This window comes from Diabrotica undecimpunctata, chromosome 5, assembly GCF_040954645.1.
Source record: "Diabrotica undecimpunctata isolate CICGRU chromosome 5, icDiaUnde3, whole genome shotgun sequence".
NCBI lineage: Eukaryota > Metazoa > Arthropoda > Insecta > Coleoptera > Chrysomelidae > Diabrotica > Diabrotica undecimpunctata.
The window spans coordinates 101,935,291-101,962,557 of record NC_092807.1 but is presented as its reverse complement, the minus strand read 5'-3'; the positions used below and the strand labels follow the sequence as shown (position 1 = coordinate 101,962,557).

At 31.9% G+C, this 27,267-nt stretch overlaps 1 protein-coding gene across 1 annotated transcript in view; it reads right to left on the bottom strand.

Annotated features, from left to right (window-relative positions):
• Positions 1-4,526: 4,526 nt before the first annotated feature.
• LOC140441577 (circadian clock-controlled protein daywake-like) overlaps positions 4,527-27,267 on the bottom strand; it is a 36,049-nt gene continuing 13,308 nt past the window's right edge. The window contains exons 2-5 of the mRNA XM_072532397.1: positions 13,087-13,336; positions 10,176-10,309; positions 6,544-6,693; positions 4,527-4,817 (exon numbers count right to left, since the gene is read on the bottom strand). Coding sequence (XP_072388498.1) covers positions 4,666-4,817; positions 6,544-6,693; positions 10,176-10,309; positions 13,087-13,336 — 686 coding nt within the window. The 3' untranslated portion in view covers positions 4,527-4,665. The remainder of the gene's footprint in view (positions 4,818-6,543; positions 6,694-10,175; positions 10,310-13,086; positions 13,337-27,267) is intronic.

Below are 27,267 nucleotides of genomic sequence, written 5' to 3'. Positions count from 1 at the left end.
ATAATGTCTTTCTTCCAGTCTTGTGGTATTTCTGCTCTTTTTATGATATCATTCATTAGTTCTTTCATGCTGTCCACTCCCTCTATTCCCATGAATTTTATCATTTCCGGGGTGATATCATCCTTGCCTGGTGCTTTGCCTAATTTAACTCTTTCAATTGCCTTTTCTAGTTCCTCTGTTGTTATGGGTTCTACTTTTTGTTCTTCATTAATTTCTTGTATCTCCACTATGTTGTCTACGTCTGCATGAGTTAGCTCTTTGAAATGTTCTCTCCATCTTTCCATTATTTGGTTTTCTTCTGTTATTACCTTTCCATTCTTGTCTTTTATATTCGGCATCATGTGTTCTTTCTTTTGTCTGAGCTGTTTTAATGCGCCATAGAAGAGTTTTTGGTTTTCTCTATAATTATTTGTCATTTTTAGTCCAAACTTTTCCCATGACCTTTCTTTTTCTGCTTTTACAGCTATTTTAACCTCTTTTCTTTTTTCTTTATATGCCTCATAATCTTCAGGGCGCTTTGTACTTAGATATCTCTTCCATTTTTCTTTTTTGTTCTTTAATTTCCTTCGTATTTCGTCCGTCCACCATTCAGTTCTCCTCATGCTATTATTTGCTATTTTTGTCTTCCCGCAAGTTTCCTCAGCAGCTATGATTAAGCTGGTCTTGAGATTTTCCCACTTTTCCTCTATACTAGCAGTTTTTGCCCTACCTTTCAAAATATTGTCTAATTTTTCTTGGAATATCTGCTTATATCTTTCTTCTTTTAATTTGTAGCTTTTTACTTTTTCATTTACTACCTTTCTCCTCTTTTCTTCATTTTCTTTTGCTGTTCTCATTCTCATTATTACTAGATGATGATCACTGCCAATCTCTGAGCCTCTTTTGACTTTCGTGTCTTGTACTCTTTTCCATTTGTTGCTACTTACCAAAAAGTAATCTATGATTGATTTTTCATTTCTACTTTCTTGTACTCTCGTGTATTTGTGTACTTTTTTATGTTTAAATTTTGTATTTGTTATAACAAGTTTATTCTCCATACATATTTCTATTATTCTTTCGCCATTTTTGTTTAGTATTTCTTCTCCTTCTTTTCCCATGCATTCCTCAATTCCATTGTTATTATTTCCGACTCTACCGTTTAGATCTCCCATTACAATTATATTTTCTTCCCCATTGTCAATTTGCATTTGGAGCTCCTCGAAAAATTTATCCTTCTCTTCCTTTTTTGCATCTTCATTTACTCCGTAGGCTGTTATTATTGTCCATATTTCCTCGTCTATCAGTTTCATTTTCAGCGATAATATTCTCTGGTTAACATATGTTTCTTCTATAACGTATTGTAGACTATTCGGTGCAATTATTATCCCTACGCCTTCTTTTGCTCTCTCCTTTGCATCAGCTCCTACCCAAAATAACCAATATCCTTTGTGTATCTTCTTAAAACCTCTTCCTTTCATTTTCGTTTCCGTTATTCCTAATATTTCTATTTTTTGTCTGATCATTTCTTCTACAAGTTCTACCTCTTTTCCATTGATGCTTCTTACGTTCCATGTTCCCATTTTTATCTCTCCTTTTTTCTGCGGTATATCTTTCATCTTCTTTCTATTCTCATCCTTGTTTACCTTTGCATCGTGCTTTTTCCTATCGTTATTCCTATTCGTCGCCCTGGTCGTCATTGTCAGATCCTTTCCGTTGCTTTGGTCGTTATCAATGTTCCTCGTGTGGGTGTAGTTTTCTAGTTTTTTGGATGTTTTTCAAGTTCCTTTTTTATTTTGTTCCATCTCCATTCTTCTTGGTTTACTAACACCTTGTTGTAACCAATTTTGACGTCTTTGCCTTTCTCTTTTTCGTTTTTTGCAAAATTTCTTAGGTGTTTCTGCTTTTCTTTCTCTTCTCTGGTCAAGTCATCATTGATGAATACTTTCTCTCCTACGACGTTTTTTAGTTTATATTTTTTTGCCATAATCTCGTGTTTTTCCTCTTCATTTCTTAGTTTTATTACGCATGTATTCTCGCCTATTTTTTTTACTGTTGTAGGTGTAATATCAATTTGAAGATGTTTATTAAAAAGTCCGTTTATTCTTTCTTTTAGGCTGCTTGGTTCATTTGTATCCATTTTTAGACCATTTATTACAATGTTGTTTTTTCTTCTATTTTTTTCGATTATTTCGACTGCTTTTTTCATTTCTTGTAACTCTCTCCTTATTTCTGAATTCTCTTTTCTTATATCCTGATTTTCTTTTTTTAATTGTTCGTTTTCTACTGTCAGTTTTAGTAGAGCTTCGTTTGTTTTGTTTTGTTGGTCTTTAATTTCTCTTATTTCAGTTTTTATTTCTTTCTGTTCTTGCTTCATATCTTTTTGAGTTGTGTTCATTTCTTTCATCATTATTAATAACTGGTCTAATTTCTCAGATTCAGTTGTTTGGCGTTTTGTAGGAGTTCTTGGTGTTTTTTTGCTGTTTACAAAAAAATCTATATTTTCTCCTTTTCTTTTTCTTCCTTCATCTGTAGAGTATTCGTCGCTGTCCATTCTTACAATATTTTCTTTGGCCTTTTCTTGTTATTTCGCTGTTTATCTCCTTCCCTGTCCTACACCGCGAAAAGAGTCGTCGACCAGTCAACCCGTCGAATCTCCGACCCTTATCGGTGTTTATATGTGGGTCACTTCTACCGAGTTACTTTAATAAATCATTTTATTGTTTGTTTATATCACAGGCGCAAAATTCTTCGATATTTCTTTGTTTAAACCGCCCGATATTGCGTTTTCAAATTAATTTACGTCTTAATTTCCGTTGTGTTTAGTTTATAGCCTAATTGTTTTGTTTGTTCTAACTTATGCGAGCAATTTTTGAAGATAATTTCGTCACTCTCAGTGGAGCCGCTGTTAGAGGCAGTGGTTTCGGTGTTAGTCCGAATTTTTCTTTTAATTCGTAATGTTTTTTTTTTGTTTTTTCGTCTTTTGTCATGCGAAAATGTGCAGTATAGTAGCAGTGTTGAGTTTTAAGTGCAGTTGATGAGGTTGACAGAGGTAACGGAAGAATGAAGACGTTTTAGAGGTCGGTCAAAAAGAAAACCGACAAATATGTTAGAGAAGTGGTATTTTACTCAAGTAATACGTTTATAAAGATATCAACATTTCCATTGTCCAATTTTTAAGAAGCGTTTACATGGTGTGTCCAATGTGCCAGTTTCCACCTCAAACCTCAATGTCCTAAGCAGCCGTTTAGGGATATTTTTTTTACAGTTTGAAGATGTAGTTTTTTGTTCCAGTTATTGAAAGTTATACAGTGAAACTCAGGTAACTTTTTTTTTGTGATCAGATTTTAAAAGTAAAGCAGACATTTATTTTTTTAAATAAACGTAATAATTGCTTTCATACAAAAAAAAAAATTGTAATAATTAATAAGTTGTAAATTTTATGGTTTGTTTTTAGCTGTCATTGTATTTGTTCAGTTTTGTTTTAAATTTAATGTTAATTTATGACAGCCCGTTTTAACATTTTTAAAATTGATTTGTTTTGTTTTCTTTAAAAGAAAGGTCAACTTACATGTAAATTTTGTAAGTTTTTGTAGTATATCCAACTCCTGGAATTTGTAAACAGATGACACATGTAAGTTTTTTTGTATTTTTGTATTTTGCAGCTACTGTTATTATATTTTTGTATTGTCTTATTTTTGTAACTGTTTGTGGTGACACAAAAATAAATGTTAAATTTTGTTTCTTAACATTTGTTTATTTTTTTTACTAACCTTTTTTTGAGTTTAATTTGAAAAAGATTTTGAATGTTTTGCATTTCTGATAATTATTTCCCTAGTTACAACTAGCTGTTGTAATGGTTATAATTAGGCACATTGAAGTGGCGCTCTTTATAAATTACTAGAGGTGTTTCCTGTTTCTTTTTGTTTTGTTTGTCCCAAGAGATTTATGACCCTTTGTTTCATTTTTTTGTAGTTGCCCCAATCCGACCCCTTGATATTTACTTATCCACGACCCCAGCTCTCCTAAAAAACCCTGAGTGCCGTTTGCATATGTTTCGATTATTTTGCTTGCCCTTCTTCACCCCCAGTAGTTTCTTCCCCAATTTTCTACCCCCATAATCTTATCCTATGGTAGGCATAATATTTCGTTACATTTTGAATCGGTTCATAGACTCTTTTGATGCATAAGTTCTGGATATTGGATTGCTGAAGGCAGCACTTAAATTACTTAGAGGATTCATAATTTCAAAGAACGGAACCATTGAGCAAGAGATAACCAGCAGATTAGCACATACAAGAACATGTTTTAAACAAATGAACGGGGCACTATGGGATAGACAGATTACTAGAAGTAGAAAGAAGGGAATATACATGTAATACCTTGGTATGTAGTGTAATTACTTACAGAGCAAAATATTGGATAATAAGAACGAGACATACTAAGCTACATACTAAAATCGTTTAAAAGTGTATTGACACGTGAAATAAATTGAAAATTATTTGCTTTAAATTATAAATAAAATGTATTAGAAAAATAAAATAGGTCGATGTTTTTATTTTATATATTTATTTCTAAAATTATAAAAACCTTTTCACATCATTTAATTTTTACAAAACAATCCCTCATTCCCCAACTTTCAACTTTCTAAACCTATTGGTAAGTATTTAATTGTTAAACTTATATTGATTATTTGGGTAACCATGCTGCAGCAGGAAGTTTTGCTAGAACTTGATCCATTTCTTGCCTTGCAAAGGCCTTGGCGTATTGGACGAAAATAGGGTTAATGGCGTCCATAACGCGACGAGGATTTTCATTGTAGAAGTCGGTAATTATATCAGCTAAAAATAAACAAAAAAAATCATATAATCTTGTATTAACTTCATTAAATAATTAAATTAATTTCGTCTAATACTTTATTCGTTTTGTAGTAAATTTGTTCAGTGTTTTCTTATAATTGCTCATATATATGCATCCTACAATTTCATTATGGGATTTCCTTTTTATATAAATCTTAATCTTAATTTGTTTAAATTTCTTTAGTTTAAATTTTTATTATCTTTAAATTTGATTTGTAAGAGACCTAAATTCTTCTTGGTATTCCCATATTTCTTTGACTATGCTATTGCTGATTCTTTTTGAAATGCATTGCCCTAATAATATATTTCATACTTGTAATAGTGCAGTAAACAAAAAAAAAATCCTAAAAATAATCAAAGAGAGGAAAATATAATACTTGAGTCATGTGTTGAGAGTTGAATTACTTCAAATTTTATTGGAAGATAAAGTACAGGGGAAAAGATCGGTAGAAAGACGCCAGAACTCGTTGCTGAAAGACCCGAGGATATGGTTTTGCCATTCATCTGCAGAGATCTTTCGTGCAGCAGTTTTGAAAGCTACAATTACCATTTGGATCGTCAACCTTTGAAAGGAGACGGTGTAATAATAAGAAGAAGACAGTGTTTTGGCCTTATAATGATTGTACTGCTTTTTACTTCCTTTTAATTTGTTAAGTATATTCTCGCTTTCAACCAAGCTTCTGGTAATCTCTCATTTTCTTATATTGTTTAAAATCAAATTGGGTTGTTTTATTATTTGTGATATTGTCTCTGTTTTCTCAGGACTTTTGTTGCTCTCTAAATTATTTTTGTCCTTGGTGAGGGTTTCCATTATTTCACCTCTATCGTCAATTTCGCTTACCGATTCTTCTTCTTCTTCTTTTCGTATTTTCAAAGATGTTTCAAAAACTCTTTTCACATTTCTTTTACAGAAATCTTTTATTTCCTTATTTGATATTCTGTCTCGTAGTGTTTTCTGAGTATTTTCTTAAATTTTGATCTCATTATTTGCATTTCTGATATACCCTCTCTTGAAGGTCTCCGTACATATCTCGACACGTGTTCGATTATGCCGTTGCTACTATTATGCATGGTTTGGGATCCTCTGCCACCAATAAAGATTTGGTCGTGACTGGTGATATTTTCATTGTGTGCCTCTGCCATTACGTCAAGCAAGTTCAAAATTTATTGAAAATTATCTCCATGTTTTCAATTATTGTCTTCCCTCCGTATTTATAAGTTTATTGGTATGCCATCGGGTTCTGGTTCGACTGGCTTCGACTAGTTTTTAAGATGCTAATGCTATTTATGTTTTCGTTTTTTTGTAAATTTATGTGGACTTCATAATCTGTTTCTTCGTCTTATCGTATTTGTATAGGTATAATACTGTTAGCATTGTTACCAATAACCAAAGTTATTTCATATAGACTAAGTAACTAGGTTATGCCGCAACGGCCTCACTTCCCATTTTATATCTTAGTGCTAACTAAACGCACTTATAAAAATTGTGGTATTGCATTTACACGTGTTATATTGGATTTACAATATTTTACAATATAGTAGTTAAACAATAACATATACATCTCTTCAAAAGAAAAGTGTAACATTATGCTAACGAGTTTTTTAATAGTTAGGACCAGCACTTCTACTATTATATTTCACATGAAATTTTACAGAAATTTCAAATACAACAGTTACATAAAGTATTTAAATAACATTGTTACATTACCTGCATATTGGAATTCCTTTTGTTTGGACGTCAGTTTCACCCATCCATTACCAATTCGAGCTTTTAGATAAAGCTTATTTGTTTTAAAATATTCTTCTCCATCCTTGAGGTAAGTTTTTAAGTCACCTTTTATTAACACCTGCGTATCAGCTGAAATATAATTTATGTTTAATAACATTATTAGTATATTTGTAAATGTAAATGTTATTACAAACCAAAATCAACCTACTCGCAAAGCGGATATCCCTAGCAGTTTCAAATATATACTGTTAACGTGATTTAAAATGTGAACGATCCAAAACCAACATTTACAGTATGGATTACAACAACAAATGTAACCATCGTTTCTTATGCAGTACCAAACACCAATATGGCAACAACGTACGGAAATACAAAATGGACAAATCCTCGATTAGCCGTCCCACCTCATTATATTATAGTAACATCTCAAACTGGAAATACACCAGTCCAACGATACATTTTGAAGTATTAAATGAAATCCATGATGAATAAGAAGAAAATGAAAAATATGTTCCTGTCAAAAAGTAAAATCCCACCATTTATTTTAGATAGAGTTACTAAAGAAGTCCACACACGTTTAGGCATTATACAATCAGTAAGATTGAATTTTACGTACAAAACAATAGCGGACAGTAACATGAAAATTCAACCAACCACAGTTGAGAGTTATAAATTAATAAAAGAAACCCTGGATGCACACAAAATAGTACGGTACACCTACAAATTACCCGAAGAAAAACTATACAGAGTTCACAGGGAAACTAAGTTCCTGTAGCTGGCTGGCTGATTTTAAATAAATTTTTTATAGAGGGTTGTGCTAGGGAACTTTTATCATAGTACTCCTCAAGAGGATATAATAGATGTCTTAAAAAACAAGGACATAATGTTAAACACCTAACGAATTTAAAAAATCGAGTAACAAACGAACCACGAGATCTCTTCTTCATAGATTTAGAAAAAAAGGAAAACAACAATGAATGCCGGAAAACTAGCAAAATGTATTCTATGTGGGGTCGCACATCCAGCGAATTATAAAGGCTGTTAAGTCTACGTTCAATTATTAAATAAGAGATTTCCAAAAAATACAAACAATAATAATATAAATGAAATCCAAAGCACCGAACCAATTTCTTTATCTACACAGAAAATATTAGTTCTAGACCTACCTCAAGCCTGACCCAGTCAAAAACTGGATTAAATTATGCATAAGTTGCATAAAAATATAGCTACAAATGATATCGTTTTATATCTAAATCAACAAAACGTGTACCTGCAACAACAAAATTTATTTCTTCAAAAAACTTTGGACAAACAGCAAAAATCCATAAATGAACTTACACAAGAGATCAGAAAACTAAGAGAGGAATTCAAACATGCAATTTCTCCGAAAATTAATGGGTGAGTTACTTAAAGTAGTACTCTGGAACGCAAATGGAGTAGTAAATCATAAAAACGAATTGCAATATTTCCTGTTAGAAAACAATATTGACATAATGCGAATATTACAGACACATTTAACAAGCAACCACAAATTTGATGGATATATTATAAATAATGCGCCACACCCTGATACTAAAAGGCATGCTAGGGTAGGTGCAGCGGTTATTATTCGAAAAATAATTAAACACAATCACCTTGGTAACATAAAAGAACCAAATCTGTAGACCGCAAGTATTATCATAGAAGATTGGTTTGGACCAATAGCAATATCTGCAGCATATCTCTCACCAAATTATCCGCCGAATAAAGAATCATTTATTAATTATTTTAATTCACTAGGTAATATATTTCTCGCCAGTGCTGACTATAATGCAAAACATATAAGTTGGGGCTCTCCACTATCTACACTAAGTAGAGGTAGAATCCCTTTTCAAGTGATGCAGGAACTACTGCTCAAACACTTATCCAGTTACACACTTACTTACTGGCTCACTGATTCCAGCAAACTTCCTGACTGTCTAGATTTATTTGTAAGCAAAGGCTTTGGAGAAGTCTACCTAAATATTGTACTTAATTATGAAATTGCTTCAGACTATAGACACGACGTTAAATTTAAGATTTGTTAAGAAGGGGCGTCCAGCTAAACTGCACAATCACAAGACCGACTAAAATTTGTAAAGGGAAGAAATACATAAAAAAGAAACCTTATGTATAAGTATAAGTAAGTATACGAATTTACTACACTTCTCCCAGAAGCTGCCTGGAATGCCAGTCCAGAATGTAAAGCTATACAGAATAAAAAACAATCTTATCAATATTAAAAATCAAATTAAAGAGAAAAGGCAACTAAGGAAGATATGGCAAACACAAGGCAACAGCAAGATAAAATAAATTACAATAGAGCCGCAAGACACCTATAAAATACAATAGTACAGCACAAAAACTCCTACGTTGCAAAAATCTACTCTATACGATCTAGAGTCCCTCAAGGTAATATTCTGGGTGCTATATTATATTTGATATTTACGTATGACATACCAAAAAACGAAAATTTTACGACTACAATATTCGTAGACGACACTGCTATGTTAGTCACAGATAATATTCCTGCAACAGCTAATCTTTAAAGGCATATTAGGAACATTGAAAAGTGGACAAAGGGATAGTGCATAAAAATTAATGAATTTAAATCACAACATATCATCATCATTATCATTCTGGTTTTACAACCCTGCGTGGGTCCTAGTCTCCTCAAGAATTTTTCTTTAGTCGTCCCTATCCATCGCCTTTCTCCACCAAACACGTATTGCCTTATTTCTCATATCTTCATCGATGTTATCATATATCACAACATATCATTTTTAGAAAATGTGGCAAAATATCTCCTAGTATAGAAATAAAACAAAGCAATTCCACAAGCTAAAAGCGTTAAATACCTTGGAATGCTACTGGACAAAACTTTGACATGGAGAAACCATATATGGAAAAAGCGCCAACGGTTGAACTTAAAATTTCGTATTATTGGATAAACATTAAACACTTCGTAAACATTATTGGATACTGGGCATAACATCGAGTTGTCCATTCGTAAGAAACTATTGGTATACAATACAATACTCAAACCACATGGAATCCAATAGTAAGACAATTTTTCGGTATTAGTCGTTTGGTCAGATAATTCGGGAAAAACCCATATTTGAAGGCCAAATTTTTTTAGATAACTTGGTCTTAAAGCCCAGGAACTAGCCACAAACTTAAAAAAAAAAGATTAGTGATCAGCAATGACGTTTAAGCAAGTAACAGGTTATAAAAACTCTCCAGGTATTCAACGGTCCCATTTCCTGTACATATGTTATGAAATCGGGTTGGAAAAGAGGCGTGATATTTCATGTCAAATATCACTTTTACGTCACATTGCACACGTCTTTAGGGTCTTAGTTACATATTAGCTTCGAGTTAGTAAAAAAGTCTCCGTCAAGTTAAAAACGTGTCTGCAGCGAGTTAGCATTAGGTTAAATGCTTAAAAATTAACCATATTGGCAATATCCATATTTAAATCAAATCAAATGAACCATTTGTGACGTTTTCTTATAATGGATATTATGGGCCGACACCACCAAATAGATTTCTGTCATAGCATATGTACTGATAGACGTTGTATTTATACTTACTGAAATTTCCTTCAAAATGTCCTTTGCTTTCTAGAGGAATAACCAAAAGTTGTCCTTTAACATCATAGTCAAAATTTGTATACATCCATGGAATAAACAATCTAATTTCACCGTAGTGTTTAATAGGATCAGCTCTAAAATATAACAATATTTGTCAGTGTAGTGAAATTGTTGTATCATGATAAAATTTTCAACAAAACTAACAACCTGATTAACACAAAATTGTTTTTAGCGAAACATTTGTAGTAAAAATGGAATATAACACGTAGTACATATTTATTTAACATTGATATTGTTTAGGAAACTATTTTTATTTTAAAATTCGTTTTTACTTATATAAAGACGGACATAGAGAGAAGCATCAAATTAAAAAAATTCATCAAATTGTAAACAATTCCGCTTTTGATCCTTCACTCCTCGTATGAAAATTAATTTCTTTTTGGTGCTTGAACATGCAAGTTGAAGCTAAAAAATATTGCATTCGATTTATGCATCTCTTTAAAATGTATGATGAAGAAGATGATCAAGATAAATAAAAAAAAAAGTAAAATGTAAATGGTAAAATACACATTTTAGGCATTTTTTGCAAAACTATTGAGACTTCAATATTCCTAACGAGGCAACCCTAAGAAAGGACAATGTGAATGCGTTTTATGATGTAGTAATTAAGGAAATTAAAGTTTTTTTAAGCGATAGAAACTTTTACGTATACTCCAGTCGTCAGAGACGAAAATTCCACTGAACCTTTAAAAATGTTAACCCTCATTTTCCTATCGACATTATACAGAACCTGTGACAAAAAATAAAGCAAAGATAGCAGACATTAAGAAAATTCTCCAATAAATGTCTGGAGAGGATTTAGGTTTCTATTACCATATTACCTCTTGGAAAGTCGTTAAGAAAAACGAGGATAATTTTATTTGACGCTCAGTCTTATTGTTAATAAATATTTCTAAACATACCCAATATATGTAGTTTCAGAATTGTGTTTTTTTTTTGTAATTGAGTGAAAGAACAGTATATATACACGTTACATTTTTGCAAATATCTTTTTTCTGGACTTGGTTGTAATAAATTTTATTTGGTTATTTAATAAAGAAGCACAAACGCTACAACTTCACAATGTATGTAAATATCAAAAAACTACTAGTTTTTTGTTTAAATGGTGTTTTTTAATTTTCTTGAAATGACAGTTTTGGAAATGTACTGTTCTTTCATTCACCGATTTAATTAAGTAGGTATAACTTCATACTATATTGTTTTAAATTCTTAATTAAATATTTTAATAATTTTAAATCTAATTTTTTGTGTCATTTAATTTGTTTCTTTTTTTTGTGAAAAATAAATATGTGTCAAACATAAATGTTTATATTTAATATTTTGTTTTAATTTTGAATATTTTTATCATGCATTTGCATATTTAGGCAAATTAAAAAAAAAGTTCTCTATTTTTAGTAAAAATAATGCATATAATTATTATATCCGATTATTCTGGTAATGTTGTGTTGCATTTATTTCGCTATCTAGTTATATGGTAGATAGATTTAGAGAGGTGGCCTTTTGGCCTATTCCACTGCGATATTTTCAGATCTATTGTAGTCCTCTAGTCCTAGATAACATTCTCTAGCCTGACCCCTTTTATAAAGTCTAATAGCTTCGAAAATGTACCTTCCATGTAGCTATTTGCCGGTGGATTTTCTTCCCTAATGCAAAGAACCGCACATTTGCCAGATTGTCACACTAACATAAAATGTGCTCTGCTGTTTCTTCTTCGAGGTGACAGAATCTGCACAGGTAATCATCTGATAATCCCATCAGCTTCAAGTGCCTATTCAGCTTACAGTGCCCTGTTAGAAGACCTACTATGGCTTTGACTGTTTTGCTGTTTTTGCTTATTAGGTCTGGCGTAAATTTTGGCGAATGTTCTGTAATGAACTGTTTCGCCTGTCTTTGTCCTGGTGAATTCCTCCACCATTCCAGAGATTTGTGAGCTATCCACTTCCTTGTAGCCGTTCTTGTTACTGACTTTAAAACGCCGCAGAAGGGTTCCGTTCCAATGAATGGCATTGATGAGCCTTGTTGGCCATTTCATCTGCTTTTTCATTGCCCTTATGACCCTCGTGCTCCGGTACCCAGGCTATCGTAACCTTGCTACCGTCTCCTAGTTTATTTAGGGCACACACATAATCCCATATTAGCTTAGAATTGACCTCTACAGAATTAAGTGCTTAGGCGCTGTCTGACTATCTGTGAAGATGGCAACTGAACAGAACGTTATTTCCTACCTTTCTATTTCTTCCACGCAGTAATGAATTGCCGTTATTTCCGCCTGGAAAACTGACACATATTTAGATATACGTTCCGGGAAATGTATCTCTTAATTTGTCCCTAGTAGTTACATGAATTGACAAAATACTCGATTTCTTTGATTTTAACTTCTAGATTGTTCAGAAGCCACTCCACAGTTGACGAGTTACCATTTGGAGTGCTGTTCTGTCTGAGCATGAGATTATTGGTCGTTATCTTGTTGAAGATGAGAACGAGCATTCAGTTATCGTTAACGAAAAGGTGCAACAAGCCATACTTCAGGAACATTTTGAAAACAGAATAATTTCTCTTGGAGCAGACTTCAAGTATCCAGGTCACTCAGCTGATCTGACAACACTTGATGCATACAAAGAAATTCCAGTAGCGACATTGGAGAGCTAAGACAACCTGTTTTCAACAACTGCAGCCACCACCTTTATAAATATGTTGATCATCTGCAAAATCGTTATGAAGCTTGTGTGCGCCCTAAATATGCATTTTAAAGATGTAAATTATGTGCATTGAAAAATAAATACAAGGTTCACTTTGGTGAATACTATGCTATAATCTTTGCACCTTTTTATATTAAAGTTATATAACTTACTTTAAATCTTGAATGACTGTATTTGCCAATCCTGTAATTTCAGCATTTTCACAGACAGCATCTATTTTTACCAAATTATTAAGGGTACTGTTAACAGCAAACTTTTGAACTCGGAACGGCTCCAAAGGTGGAACTCCTAATTCTGGAATTCCTTTTAAGAAGAAAGGCCTGGTATCTTGAAAACCTTTTAAAACGCATTTTTCGTAATCGGGGTCTGATGCTTTGCAGTTGTACTTCTGTAAATATTCAGCTAAAAAAAAAAATACTTAATTTACTATAAGTTTAATGAGGTTATCAACTGAAGTTTTGGAAGATTTTTATATTCCCCTAATAGTAAAAATGTTCTTAAACTGTTTTCCTGTGCCATGTCTAAGTTAAATATTATGTTTATATGTTTAACTGTTATTTGAAAATTCGATTTCCATTCCGAAACACGTGTGTACTATTTAAACCCCCGCATAGAAGAAAGGTTATACCCCAATACACTCCTTGCCAGAGATATGGCCACACAAAAAATTTCTGTCAACCCAGCTTTAGATGTGTAAAATGCACAGAACCAGAGCAAACTAGTCAGTACCCAAGAAACGTAAAAGATAACATGGTAAAATGCGTAAATTGGTGGATTTGGCGGAAACACATCTTTATTAAATGGAAACAACTTGGACTCAACCTACATAAACTCTACTAGACGATTGGTAGAAAATTGCAACTAACAACAGAACACAAAATACTTATCTACAAATCTATAATAAAACCCGTATGGATATGGGATAAAATTATGGGACACAGCCAGTAATTCTAACTCTGAAATTCTTCAAATATTTTAAAATAAAGTTCTACTAATGATAGTAAATGCTCTCTGGTACGTGCCCAATCAAGTGATAGGAAGAGACCTAAAAGTTTGTACTATTAAGGAAGAAATGTCCAACCTCAGAAGAAAATACAAAGAGAAACTAAGTGTGCATCCCAACAAGCTCGCGAGTCAGCTGTTCGACGTTAGTGGTGAAGTGAACAGACTAAACTAAACTAACTAGATTTTAAGATCAGACTAAAATAGATATTGAAAATTTTTAAACTAATTAAATTTATATTCTGTCATTATTGAATGTTCAGTTAAAGGGAAATTTCATTGGACGTTCTCCCTATATGACCATGTAATAGACATACATTTAACTTATGGTTCCTAAGGAACGAACATATTGTTAAAATAAATGGGGTTAAATAAAAAAAACTCCGCAAATCGTTTTTAAAAAACAATATTTTAGTTGTTTGGCGGTTATTGTTTTCGAAATTGACGGTTGATCTACTTGGCCTCAATCTTGTTGGCATATAGCCAAGATTTTAGTTGATAATTCTGAGGCTGATGTTTGTACCCTCACGATGATATCAAATACTGATTGTTTTGTGTGTTACTGTATTATTTTTTTGTGTATTATGTGTTTATGAATTGTTTATTATATGTTTATGTATTGTGTATAATAGTAGATGGTGTGTCTGTGTCTTTCTATTAATTCCTCATTGTTGGTAGATTCCTGTTGCTGACTTCTTCTTTAAGTATCGGTAACCAGACTCTGCCATATTCTGCTGATAGGTTTGCTACCTATTTTTCTTCATTAAGTAAGAAGAAAGCTGCTTCTTTCATTTATTCTCTTTTTCATGGCTATTTCCTTTATGACTATTGATGCGTCTTTCCATTATGCTCTATGTTCATTGTCCTAGGCATGTTTACATAGATGTGATCAGAAGAGATAAAGAGGAAATTACGACAGCCGTCAGACAAATGAAGGATGGAAAGACAACGGGACTTAATGAAATTTCTGCAGAACTGCTGAAGCTATTAGATGCAGAACAAATAAAAATAATAACTGAAATATTTAATGAAATATACAAGGCAGGAAAAATACCATTAGAGTGGCTCAAATCGGAGTTCGTACCATTGCCCAAAAAACCAGCAGCAAAACTTTGTGAAGACTATAGGACCATAAGCCTAATGAGCAATCTGCTGAAGCTGTTTTTAAAAGTCATCCACAAAAGAATTTACCGGAAATGCAAGGAACAAATTGCGCCCAATCAGTTTGAATTTGTGAACGCCATTGGTACGAGGGAAGCTTTATTTAGCATGCAGGTATTGTATAGAAATGTAGAGATATCAGTTGTAATGTTTTTATATGCCTGATTGACTACAAGAAGGCTTTGAATGGGAGTGCTGAAGAGAACAGGAATTGACGAAAGAGACTTAAAAATAATAGCTATTCTGTATTGGAATCAATCAGCGGTGTTCAGAATAGATGGAGAATATACAGATCAGGTCAAAATATTAAGGGAAGTGAGACAGGGGTGCATAATTTCATCACTAATATTCAATCTGTACTCGGAGCACATTTTTTAAGAGGTTCTAGAAGATATTGATGAAGGCCTTTCAATAAATGAAGTCAAGCTCAATAACCTGCGGTATGCAGATGATACAATAGTGTTTTCCAATACCATAGAAGGGTTGCAAAACTTAATGAACAAAATAAAGGAAATAAGTAGAACATATGGACTGGATATAAACACCAGCAAAACCAAGCTAATGATCATCAGCAAGGAAAACATAACTGGAGCAAATCTGTATGTGAACCAAATGAGGATTGAACGTGTCTCACAGTACAACTATTTGGAAACTATAATCAATAAGTCGTGGGACAATACCTAAGAGATTAAATGTCGCATCGGAAAGGCAAAAAGTGCATTCTGGACTATGAGCTCTGTGTTCAAGAGTTATGACCTCACCCTAGAAACAAAAATAAGCTCCTTAAATGTTACGTATACTCAGTGCTTCTGTACGGAGTTGAAACGTGAACATTGAAGGCGGAAACTCTATCAAAACCTTAGACATTTGAGCTATGGTTATACAGAAGGATCCTGAAGATACCATGGACAGACAAAGTCACCAATGAAGAAGTACTGCGGAGGATGAACACAACTGCGGATTTGGTCAACATCGTGGAGGGCCGTAAGTTGCAGTACTTGGGTCATATAATGAGAAATCAAGGCAGATACGAGCTACTCCAATGCATTTTGCAAGGTAAAGTTGAAGGAAAAATGGTCCAAGGATAAAGAACAATATCCTGGCTTGCTAACCTGAGACCGTGGTATAGAGAGACTTCAATACAGCTATTTCGTATAGCAACCAACAAAGTCATCATAGCCAGAATGATCGCCAACGTTCGAAACGGACATGTACCCTAAGAAGAAGAAGATCAGTTTATAAATGTGAAGTCTCTATTTTTAAAAGAATGTTTTATGCTAGTTTATCCTAACACTTAGTGGTCTTGTGGTTTCTTCCACAGATAAATTGATAGGAGATAGAATTGGTAGAAGAATATAGAGTACTGTGTAAAAAGGAACTAAAAAACGCACACAATCAAAAGGAAATGTTAGTAAAGAGAAACTCAGAGGTATCAAAGCTTTAAAAGAAGATGAGTCCATTATAATATTAGCAGCTGACAAGGGAGACGCAACTGTAATTATGGACAAAAGTCAATATCATCGGAAAATGCAAGAACTGGTCACAAATAAACTTTAAAACAAAATCCGACCAAATCACTGTAAAACAAAATATATAAAACATTGCACAAGTTTAAGCAATACCTGACATACTACCAAAGAAGTTCAGTCACAGTTGTTATTCACCTCTCTTTTGGAGGATTCTGCAAAGTCGATATCCAGTCATGAAATCGTACCTATGAAGATAATTATCAAATTCACTACTAGTTTATGAAGACTTTCAGACAATTTTAGTACGAATAGAAGGAATATTAAATAGACGTCGATATCGCCTCTGGGCACAAGAGCTCTGGGTATACCAGGGCCAAATGTACAAAATGAACCTTAGTAATTATTAAAACAATAATAATAAAATGTAGATTTTTGACACATGTGTTACTCGTACTAAAAAAAAAACATAATACTTAAATTTAATTTCATTACTATGGTGAAAAAGTCACCGATAGCCTGAGGAAATTTGTTTACATTAAAACATTTTAGCATATTGAATTTAATTCTACATAAAATAATAAACAAACCAATCTTTTGAGTACTACAATTTTTATATACTTTATTAAGGCGAATGGACATTGGACATAGCCCCCTAAGTCGATAATGTCAACAACACACAAAAATATACGCACTTTATTATGGTTTCTATAAAATAATAACCTAAAAACTACTAATATGAATAAATATTTGTGTAACCTTATTAACATTAGCCGAAATTACATTTTCACACTTTTTTACAAACCTTGTATCTATTATATACTTCTTGTTAGATTATATAATTAAAGAAATTGGTGTCAGTGAGGAACTGTCGATCGTTATTTGAGTTGCGTAAAATTTGATTACAAACAAATTAACTATTAATGTTATCAATGCATTCTCTTTTACAATAATACATGAATGCGATTATTTTAGTTCTATTCAGAAATGTTATAAATATATTTATACCTGCATTGAGAATTCCAAAATTACTTCAAACAAAAATACCACTGAAGTTATATCTTATCATGATATTATCATCGATAATATACTTTTTCTACTCTCTTATATTAAATTGTATATTAGCTACTATTTGGATGCTAAGTAAATACATCAAAACAGATACTGATACGTAATGACTAGCACGTAATAAAAAAAATTACGCTTCAGTTCTATAAAAATGTGTAATATCACATAAGCCTTGTAAGTCAGTTGGTCGAGTTACCATGGAAACGAATTAACAGACGTTATTTTGACAGATTAAAAATTATTAATCTGCCAGTGTAAATATAGTGGTAATTTAAATACAGATAAATAAAATGAGTTCATCGAATAGTGAAGATGAATTTAGTAGCACACCACCCAATATTATGCAGTTAGCTGCGAACACTACCGAGAACCTATTACCAGAAAAATCTAGAGGAATATATAAAAAGGTATATCAGCAATTTATGAATTGGCGTACAACAAATAATTTTCTGAAAACGTACTCTTGGCTTATTTTGGAGAAATCGCTAAGAAATTTAAACCATCCTTATTATGGGCAATATATTCTATGCTAAGAAGTGTTATAACTTTGAAAAATAATGTTAATATTGAAAATTACCCGAAATTGCGAGCTTATCTAAAAAGGCAATCAGAAGGTTTTAAAAACAAAAAATCTAAAATTTTTGTAATACTTTTATTTTAAGGTTATTGCAATTATTGGAATATATGGAGCTTGTAGGAAACAAGAGTTAAAAAATCTTAGATCTAGATCTTTCGTTATTTCCGGAAATTTCTATAAAATTTGCAAACAATATATAGAAATTCGACTACAGATTAGCGATCCGCAAATCAATCAATTTTTTCTTAATTATCAAAGAGGTAAATGTACGAAACAGGTGGTAGAATTAAACAAAATAGGAGGTGTTAAACTGTTTGTTCGGGCTGTTAGGCCGTTGTCTTCTAAGATTAGTTCTCGAAGTTTCGCCAATACTAGGAGTTGGCATCTTCTGGAGATGTTACTGCTTCCCTTGTAACCTGAAAAGCCTAACTCAGTTTAAAATAGAAGGTGTTCCTAAACAAATAGCCGATTATTTAAAGTTACCAGATCCCAAAATGTACACATGTCACTGTTTAAGACGAACTTCTGCCACTATTTTGGTAGATGCCGGTGGTGATTTAATGGCTCTTAAACGACATGGCGGATGGAAATCTTCAACAATGGCCAAAAGATATGTCGATGAGTCAATAAATAATAAGACGTCTACAGCCAATAGAATTAGAAATTCAAATGAAAGTAATCTACAGACCTTTACATACACTGAAAATACCAATGTTCAAAAAGAACACACCGTACAGTTTATGTCATCTCACCATTCACCACGTATTATTGAACAACCGCCAAACTCGGATAAGGGCATAGTTATAAATAATTGCCAAAATTTTACAATTAATTATTATAAATAAATGTTTAATTTCCTTAAACTGTTTCCGAATTTTGTTAAATAAATAAAAGTTACTAAGAAGTGTTATACCTTTGAAAAATAATGTTAATATTGAAAATTACCCGAAATTGCAAGCTTATCTAAAAAGGCAATCAGAACGTTTTAAAAACAAAAAATCTAAAATTTTTTATAATACTTTTATTTTAAGGTTATTGCAATTATTGGAATATGTGGAGCTTGTAGGAAACAAGAGTTAAAAGATTTTTGATCTAGATCTTTCATTATTTCCGGAAATTTCTATAAAATCTGCAAACAATATATAGAAATTCGACTACAGATTAGCGATCCGCAAATAAATCAATTTTTTCTTAATTATCAAAGAGGTAAATGTACGAAACAGGTGGTAGAATTAAACAAAATAGGAGGTGTTAAACTGTTTGTTCGGGCTGTTAGGCCGTTGTTTTCTGAGATTAGTTCTCGAAGTTTCGCCAATACTAGGGGTTGGCATCTTCTGGAGATGTTACTGCTTCCCTTGTAACCTGAAAAGCCTAACTCAGTTTAAAATAGAAGGTGTTCCTAAACAAATAGCCGATTATTTAAAGTTACCAGATCCCAAAATGTACACAGGTCACTGTTTAAGACGAACTTCTGCCACTATTTTGGTAGATACCGGTGGTGATTGAATGGCTCTTAAACGACATGGCGGATGGAAATCTTCAACAACGGCCGAAGGATATGTCGATGAGTCAATAAATAATAAGACGTCAACAGCCAATAGAATTATAAATTCAATTGAAAGTAATTTACAGACCTTTACATACATTGAAAATACCAATGTTTAAAAAGAACACACCGTACAGTTTACGTCATCCCACCATTCACCACGTATTATTGAACAACCGCCAAACTCGAATACGGGTATAGTTATAAATAATTGCCAAAATTTTACAATTAATTATTATAAATAAATGTTTAATTTACTTAAACTGTTCCCGAATTTTGTTAAATAAATAAAAGTTGCTTGTTATACTTTTTATTTTTATAAATGAAAATAATCGTAGAAAAAGTATAGTACACAACTTGAGTTGTAAGCTTATTACATGCTTGTAAAATTACTGCGCTCGACGCTACGCGGCTCGCGCGCAACTTTTTTAGTCGCATGTAATAAACTTCTTACAACTCTCGTTATGTAATATACTATAATATTACTTAGTATGACACAAAAAGACGAAATATTTAAGAAACTAAATAATAAAGACACTTTTTTTTTTGTGGCTTTAGCACTTAGCTATTTAGCCAATTACATATTGAGATATAATAAAAGAAAAATTACTAATATCAATATTCTGATATAATTAATACTAAAGAAAAAAAAAGTGTATGCATATACACATAAGTGCATACATAAGTGTACATTATACAGTGTATACCTACATAAGTGTATAATCTATACTATTAATTGCTAGTGCAAAAAGTGTATCTATTCGAGTCAAAAAACCTCATAAAATCCCTATAACTGAATCAAACAAAAAGAGAAAATTATATCAAGAAAAAACAAATATAAGGAACAACAGGGATACTCACTTCTCGTCCAGGGACCCATCAGGACATTTGTTTAAGACATTACTAGCAATAGGTCACGGAAAGAAAGGTAAATAAACAATTGGGTTAGAACAAAGGTTAACGAGCTTAGCTGAGATTGACTACAGACACACATTTGCACTATGTATAAATTTAATCAAACAATCATAAACTTTTTTATTATTAGTAGCCAACAGGTTATTTATTTGATATGGAGGAAATATTTTTAGTTTTTGCAAGTTGTTTAAAAGAGATCTTGAATGCTGAAGATATTTGGAACACTTAAAAAAGATATGGTTAAGATCTCCTTGTTCTTGACAAGTTTCGCATAAGTCTGAATTATATATTTTGATTTGAGCAAGATGAACAGGATAACAAGCGTGGCCAAATCTCAATCTTATTAAAGTTGTTGTATATTTACGAGCGGTATTGAAATTCTTAAACCATCTGGAATTAGGGATGTGTGGTTGTATATGCACGTATTGTGTTGTTGAGTGGTCGCAAAAAGTTTGCCAGGCGGTATTCCAACGATCTGTTTGATTTCTTTTAGAGATGAGAAAAGCATCAGGAACACAAATTCTCTCATCTGGTAAAATTTCAGCTGTCGAGGTTATTGCAGCTTTTGCAATGTAATCAACATGTTCATTATGTTTTATACCAACATGAGCCTTTACCCAAATAAAATTCGTAGTTTTATTTTTATTTTTAAGGTTAACAAGTATGTTCTTAATTTGGTAAATAAAAGGATTAGAATTATAATTGGGTAACTTTGTATTTTTGAGAAATAATAAGACTGATAATGAATCGGATATTATTAAAACTGCATTATTGTTTAAACTGTCAAAATATTTCAAGGCTTCAAGAATTGCAAGAGCTTCAGCACTAAAAATTAAGCAATTGAGAGGTAGTTTGAACATTTTTTCTATTGACTTGGATGGAATATAGAAAGCACATCCGGTCCCTTCCGATGTTTTGGATGCATCTGTATAGATTACAGTTGCCATGGGCCATTTTTTTATGTAAGCATTTAAGATGCATGAATCTAATGATGGAATACTATAATATGTTGGTATGTATATATCAGCTTCATTAAAAAATGCGAAATAGTCGTTAATCTCAAGGTTGCTAATACTGTTGGTATACTTATTGTTACACATGGCTCTAAAGGCCGTGCAAAGGGTTGGTGAATTTTTATGAATCCAGTAACTGTTTGTTAGATCCTCGGTATTTAGCGAGCTTATGCCAGAATATAAAGAATTGTTGATATATGAAATTTTCACTACAAATTTTTCACTTAGATAATCCCGTCTAAAATTTAAAGGAGGTTCTAAAGCTTCAACATGCAATGGAGCTATTGGAGTAGACTTCATTGCTCCCATACAAGTACGTAGAACAGTCCGTTGAAATACATCAATTTTATTTAAAATTTGTTTACTTGCTGATCCATAAAGTATACATCCATAGTCCAGAATGGATAATAAAGACACAGACATGTGGATCCTGTGGAAAAAAGACTAAATATTACCAACTAAAAAAAAAGAATATAATAGGTCGAAATGAAGTAACAACTTCGAGGAGGTCAAGATCCAAAAAGGTTTGTTATTGTTTTGAAAACCCATTTTTTGTCCATAGCCTTTTTGTGATTTGATAACTCTGCAGTCACCTGCATTATGTAAATAATTTTAGCTCAGCAACCACAAATCCTACGATCACTTATAGAAAACGGCGTCATCGAAGCAGTTAACGAATTTGTATACCTGGGAGCACTCGCTAACATTGAAAATAATACTACCACAGATAAAACTTAGAATTTGTATGGCCAACAGATGCTATTTTGGACTCAATCTCCTTAAATCCTCAATTATATCGAGAAACAAAGGTAAAACTCTACAAAACATAATACGGACAGTCCTAACAGACGGATCAGAGATCTGAACTCTAACAAAAAGTAATGAAAACATATTGGGTTGTTTTGAAAGAAAAGTACTAAAGCTATGAAACCGTGAATAATAAAGAAATGTGGAGAAGATGAATATATCAGGAACCAGATATCGTAAAATATATTAGGACATTATATCTGAGGTGGGTAGGGCATGTAATGCGGATGGAACAAAATGACCCAAGTAGAAAAACGCTCCTTGATAGACTCATTTGTTCGCTCAGAAGGTGAAGACTCAAAACAAGATTCCTAGATAACATCGATGAATACATGAGAAATATGGAAATACGTGCTTGGCGGAGGAAGTCGATATATAGGAGCGAGTGAAGAGAAATCTTTGAGTAGGTTAGGACCCACACAGGGTTGTAAAACCAGAATGATGATGAACTTAAGCTCAGTTTCTATAGCTTTGTGCCACTTTATGCTTTCTTCAATTGCTTCCTTAAGGCGGCTACAGACACACATGCAAGCTTATCCAACATGCTTGTTCAATTTTTTTGTACAAGCACGCTTGAGTGTCTGTAGGGAAATGTGGTGCAAGCTTTATGATTGTACAATCGGCTTGAGGATTGAAAGGATCTTAATTATGCATGCTTGAATTAAACGCTCTTGCGCAAGCAAAACGGTACGTGTGTACCCAAGATTTTTAAGCTTGAACAAGTTATGTTGCTTTGTGAGGTAGCATTTGAGTAATTTTTGTCATGACTAGTGATCTCAAAAAGGTTAACCGTAAATTATTGGAAGAGTTTATTCAAGAATACCAAAATCAGCCATATCTTTGGCACGTTATCAAAGAGGGATGCAGCATACAAAATATTATTAGAAAAATATAAGTTAATTGACATTAATGACGACAAGGATGCAGTTGTTAAAAAAAATAAACTCTGGAATGGGTGCATATGAATGTTATGAGTCGACGCTTTGGTACTACCACCCGTTTCACTTTTTACGAGATCAAGAGACATCTACAAAATCATTATCTAACTTGAATGAGAAGGAGTTCTAATAACTACTTCTAGCCGCAAGAAATCGCAATGTTGCCGTTAATCTTTCATGTGGTGTTACAGCTTCTCTCATGATCGTATCCTGCTTTTGAATCAAAGGTGATACAAGACACAAAATGTTTAAATACGTCTATTCATCCATTGATAATTGTGCCAGTCACGCGGATATATTTGCAGCTCATTTAGTAAGCTAATGTGAGAATAGGTTTTCCTTTTTATCAGCCATTGTTTACACCACACCGCAGGCTTTTTTATTCGGGATTTTCTTTTTTTTCACAAGAACAAAAGCGGCCAAAGCGAGCGTATCGTCGTCCGAAGTTGACATATTTTATTAAACTATCTCTATTTTTATCAAGCATGCTTGTACGTGTGGTGCCAAAGGCAAATTGTGCATACTTGTACAAAAAGATTGAACAAGCATGCTGGACAAGCTTGCAGTTGTATCTGTAGCCGCCTTTATAGACAGTCGGGCCACAGTTCATTAATTAACGGTATGACATGTATAGATAATATAGGTTGATTTTGTAATCATTATTATTCTTGATTTATTCAGGAGGATCCTATTCATTCTTTATTAATTTTATTCCTATTTCTAAACAAAATTTCTTGAAATCATTTGAAGAATATTCTCGTCTAGTGTCACATCCTATTCTGTTTATTCTTATATTAAATTTCACTTTCAATTGCCTTTTATGCTTTACTATACTAGTTTATGCTTCATTTTTTATTTTAAATAGATAATCAACGGTAAAACGGGCCATAGGAAAAAAAGGTGGTACAGTAGGTGGTACTGTAAACTACCGTGAAGCTTCATACTATGCTTCATACTATATTTTTAAAATTTTGCACAAATTATGAAACATTTCAAAAATCAAAATAACAAATAATGGCCAGTTTTGACATTTTGTTTACCTAACTTCCACCCCGCGTTAGGTATACAAATGAACTCTTCCGATGTGTCTACAAAAATATGAAAATTTTTAAAATATTTTACTAATTGTATTAATATGAAATTATTTTTATATTAAATTATGAAAATATAAATAAACATCATTTGACAGTAAATTTAATTATTATATAAACTAAATAAGATGTTTAAAAATAGTAAGTTACATTATAAAAGTGGAGCAGCAGGCGGTACTGTAGGCTAGCGCAGAGCTTCATACTATTATTATATAAACTAAATATGTTAATGTAATTAAACAGAAGCTTCAATGTTGTTATTAATCGGATAACATCTATGACTTTTATTAAATTTTACAATCGTCAGGAATCGAATCTTTTAGTGAAAGATATTCTTTTAATTTTTTACTTCTCATTTAACGTCTATATTTTGTTTGTCTTTTTGCATGCAGTTTTTAGTTTAAACCTGCTTACAGTTAATATGATTATTTGAAAAGAATTGATCTAGTATTTGTAGAGGAGTGAATCTGTATTGAAAAAAAAAATTATTTTGTTCTGCGAATTAAATACATTCTAAAATTTTGCAAAAACATAATACATTTGGCGGAGTATTATTGAATTATAATTTTGAAAGATTCTCTGGTTGCTTTACGTCTCATACACGAATGGTATTTGTTGTTACTATAAGACAGATTTAACCTTTTTATATATAAATGTTTTATTATTTCATTTTGAAAATGTACTCCAATCGTAGCTTTATTCCAACTGAATTTTTATTAAAAATTACTTATGTTCCAAAACGACTGACTTTACTTATTCACAAAAGATTATAGGTGAGTTTCGGTACAATTAATGTTTCCATAATTATACATTTTTTGAGCCAAATAACAAGAACTCAATATTTATACAATCAATGAGAAAGTAATACTTTCAGAATGAGCTCAAAATTCAGGAAACCTTTGTTCAAGCCACAAGTATTACATAATATATATGTATATATATATATATATATATATATATATATATATATATATATATATATATATATATATATATATATATATATATTGTTATGTTTCTTCTTTCCCAACCAAAGAACAATAAATAAAAAAATCCATCGAAATAAAGTTTTAAGATATCAATATAAACAAATTGTATATAGTAATTTAAGATAAGATTTAGTGTAGATAAGAATAGAAATTTGTTTGGCAAACGACCTTTTTCCGTTTCAAACAAAATTATCAAAAAACCTTTGTTTAGAATTAGAAGACATTTTACCTGTAAGTTAATCTTTTCATTGTTTGTATAATCGAGTATTAAATGACCATATTCTAATCTTCTGAAATATGTATAAATTGTGTATAGACAAAACCAATTTTAAAGTAAGCTATTTAGTTTTTCCCTGAAACCGAAATTAGGCTTTTCCAAAATCATGGTAAACACAATTTGAGCTTTTGATTGGACGGTCGTTTTTAAATGGGAATTTGTGAGCCGATCATGAAAAGGGGAGAGGTCAGTTATAATTTGGTCATCGAAGGAAACAGTCGTTTGTCTCAAGATAGGGTGTGGTTCGTGAGTTTGGATACCGGCATTGTGAAAGAAGTGAATAGTTTTGCAGAAGGAGATAACAAGTAGATTAAAAGAGGTCCTTGTATCTACCGTGGGCAATTTGTGAAGTATATGTGAAAGTATTTCTACGGCATCAAGTTGACAAAAGGAGGTCCTTGTGTCATAAATAAGTAGTTGAGTTTGGAGAAGTGAATCAGGTGTTTTTGTGTAGTCTGCAGGAGGTTTGCAGAGACGTTAGGAAGGAGCCGAGGTGCCAAAGAGGAGAGATCACATCGTTGAGGAGACTGGACTTTTCTGGGTATGTTCCAACATACAACTCAATAAGAAAATAAGCTGTAAGTGTTTTGTACAATTGAATTTTATATATGTGAAGGATCGGTTGGACATCATGGTCATTAGCATTTAAATTTAAGAACTGAGGTTTTGTTAGGCTAATCAAAAGTTTAAAGTTTTGTTGTTTCTAGTTTCAAGTAAAGAAAAATTTAAGTAAAATTGGTTTTCACTTAATATAAATGTATGTAGATTTAAAATCTTATTATTATAAAAATTTGATTTATTTTCTTGTATACTGATTGATAAGATAACGACAGAATTTGATAATTGTTTTATTCGTTCATATAAAATAAAGAAAAGTAAATTTTTGTAATATAATATATTTTTTAGTCTCATCCTTCTTCTCTATCCCGATAAAAGACAACTAAAAAATCTTTGAATCCATCGAACACAGGTAATATAAGGAGTTTATTTTACTTTTGATAACAAATAAGTTATATTTTTTTATTGGCTCAATAAACTAAGATTAAAGTCAAAATAAACAATCATAACAATATATATATATATATATATATATATATATATATATATATATATATATATATATATATATATATATATATATATATATATATACAACTGTTTTCGATGGGTTGGAGCCAATAAAAGGGCTATTGGTTAACTATTTTTTATCTCGAGCTTTCAATTGTGTTTACAATTATTATCAAGAGCTGCTAAAAAAGACAAAATATCTTACAAAGACAATGACAATTGAATTTATTTGTAATAAATAAATAAATTATATATTATATATAATAAATTCAATTGTTTTTGTATTAAAAAAATGTTTTCAAAATTATACTAAAAATTTCAGAGAAGCATTTATTAGATTAGGACATTTTTATATTAATTATTTTTGAGATGTATTAGCAGCAATTTTTATTTACTAAACTAATTTTATCTGGTG